The sequence below is a fragment of the Sinocyclocheilus grahami genome, unplaced genomic scaffold (genome assembly GCF_001515645.1).
Source record: "Sinocyclocheilus grahami isolate Dianchi unplaced genomic scaffold, SAMN03320097.WGS_v1.1 scaffold4133.1, whole genome shotgun sequence".
Taxonomy (NCBI): domain Eukaryota; kingdom Metazoa; phylum Chordata; class Actinopteri; order Cypriniformes; family Cyprinidae; genus Sinocyclocheilus; species Sinocyclocheilus grahami.
In genome coordinates, this window is record NW_015509129.1 from 9,319 (window position 1) to 10,182 (window position 864).

The 864-nt window shown below is 35.3% G+C and overlaps 1 protein-coding gene across 1 annotated transcript in view; it reads right to left on the reverse strand.

The window, feature by feature from the left end:
* Positions 1-262: 262 nt before the first annotated feature.
* The window catches only part of LOC107576670 (vacuolar protein sorting-associated protein 33B-like), a 2,366-nt gene continuing 1,764 nt past the window's right edge, over positions 263-864 (reverse strand). The window contains exons 9-11 of the mRNA XM_016262812.1: positions 654-744; positions 475-552; positions 263-351 (exon numbers count right to left, since the gene is read on the reverse strand). Coding sequence (XP_016118298.1) covers positions 263-351; positions 475-552; positions 654-744 — 258 coding nt within the window. The remainder of the gene's footprint in view (positions 352-474; positions 553-653; positions 745-864) is intronic.

Consider the following 864-nt stretch of genomic DNA (forward strand, 5'->3'; position numbering starts at 1 on the left):
GCTAATATTCTCTGCTAATATACATATTGTGACATGTCACATGTCACAATATGTATCCTAATGTGCTATGTATGAAGCACGTGCCATCTGTAGCAAGCACTTACATCATATGCTGTTTGAAGATTTTTGGCCTTCTGACTTAAAAAGCCAAACACATTGGAGAAATGCTCGTTCCTTATTTCATCGAACACCTGATGAATTAAACAAGCAGCAGGGTCGTTTTTAAAATAGTAGCTACTAACCACTGTCAATGTAATAAAGTCTATGTAGCTCTTACTTTATCTTGAGAGTTAAGCATCACTTTGATGCTCTTGTCAGTGGAAGTGACATCAGGTCCAAACTCCACACTGCCTAGAAGCAAAATCAAAATGACATAAAAAGGATGAACTTGAACATAATTAACCCATTATATAGATAGACATAAACATGTTTTAAACAATTAAGACAAAGAGCCTGTAATATATAATTGCTTACCACATTTTATTCTGAAAATATCATCTACCAATCCCTCATAAACAACTTGAGAGCAGAGTGGAGTAACAAAGTCCACATCTAAAATATTAAAATACAAGTTATGCCAGCTCTTATTACAACAGATAAAGACTGTAAGAGTACATCTAAATATAAATTTAATTTCTTTTTAAATAACTGACCTCTGTCAATAAGAAATACTTTTGCAAATTCAGGTTGTCTTGTTCTCTGTTCCCCCTCCTCCATGAGCTCCCTCCAGGATTCATACACCATCTACATACATAGACAAATGACATGAAAGACTGCCTTGATTCTCATCCAATCTATGATGGAAAGGGTTTTGTCACAAATCCTCACCTTGGCACATCTACCGATCCCATACACTTTGGAGAA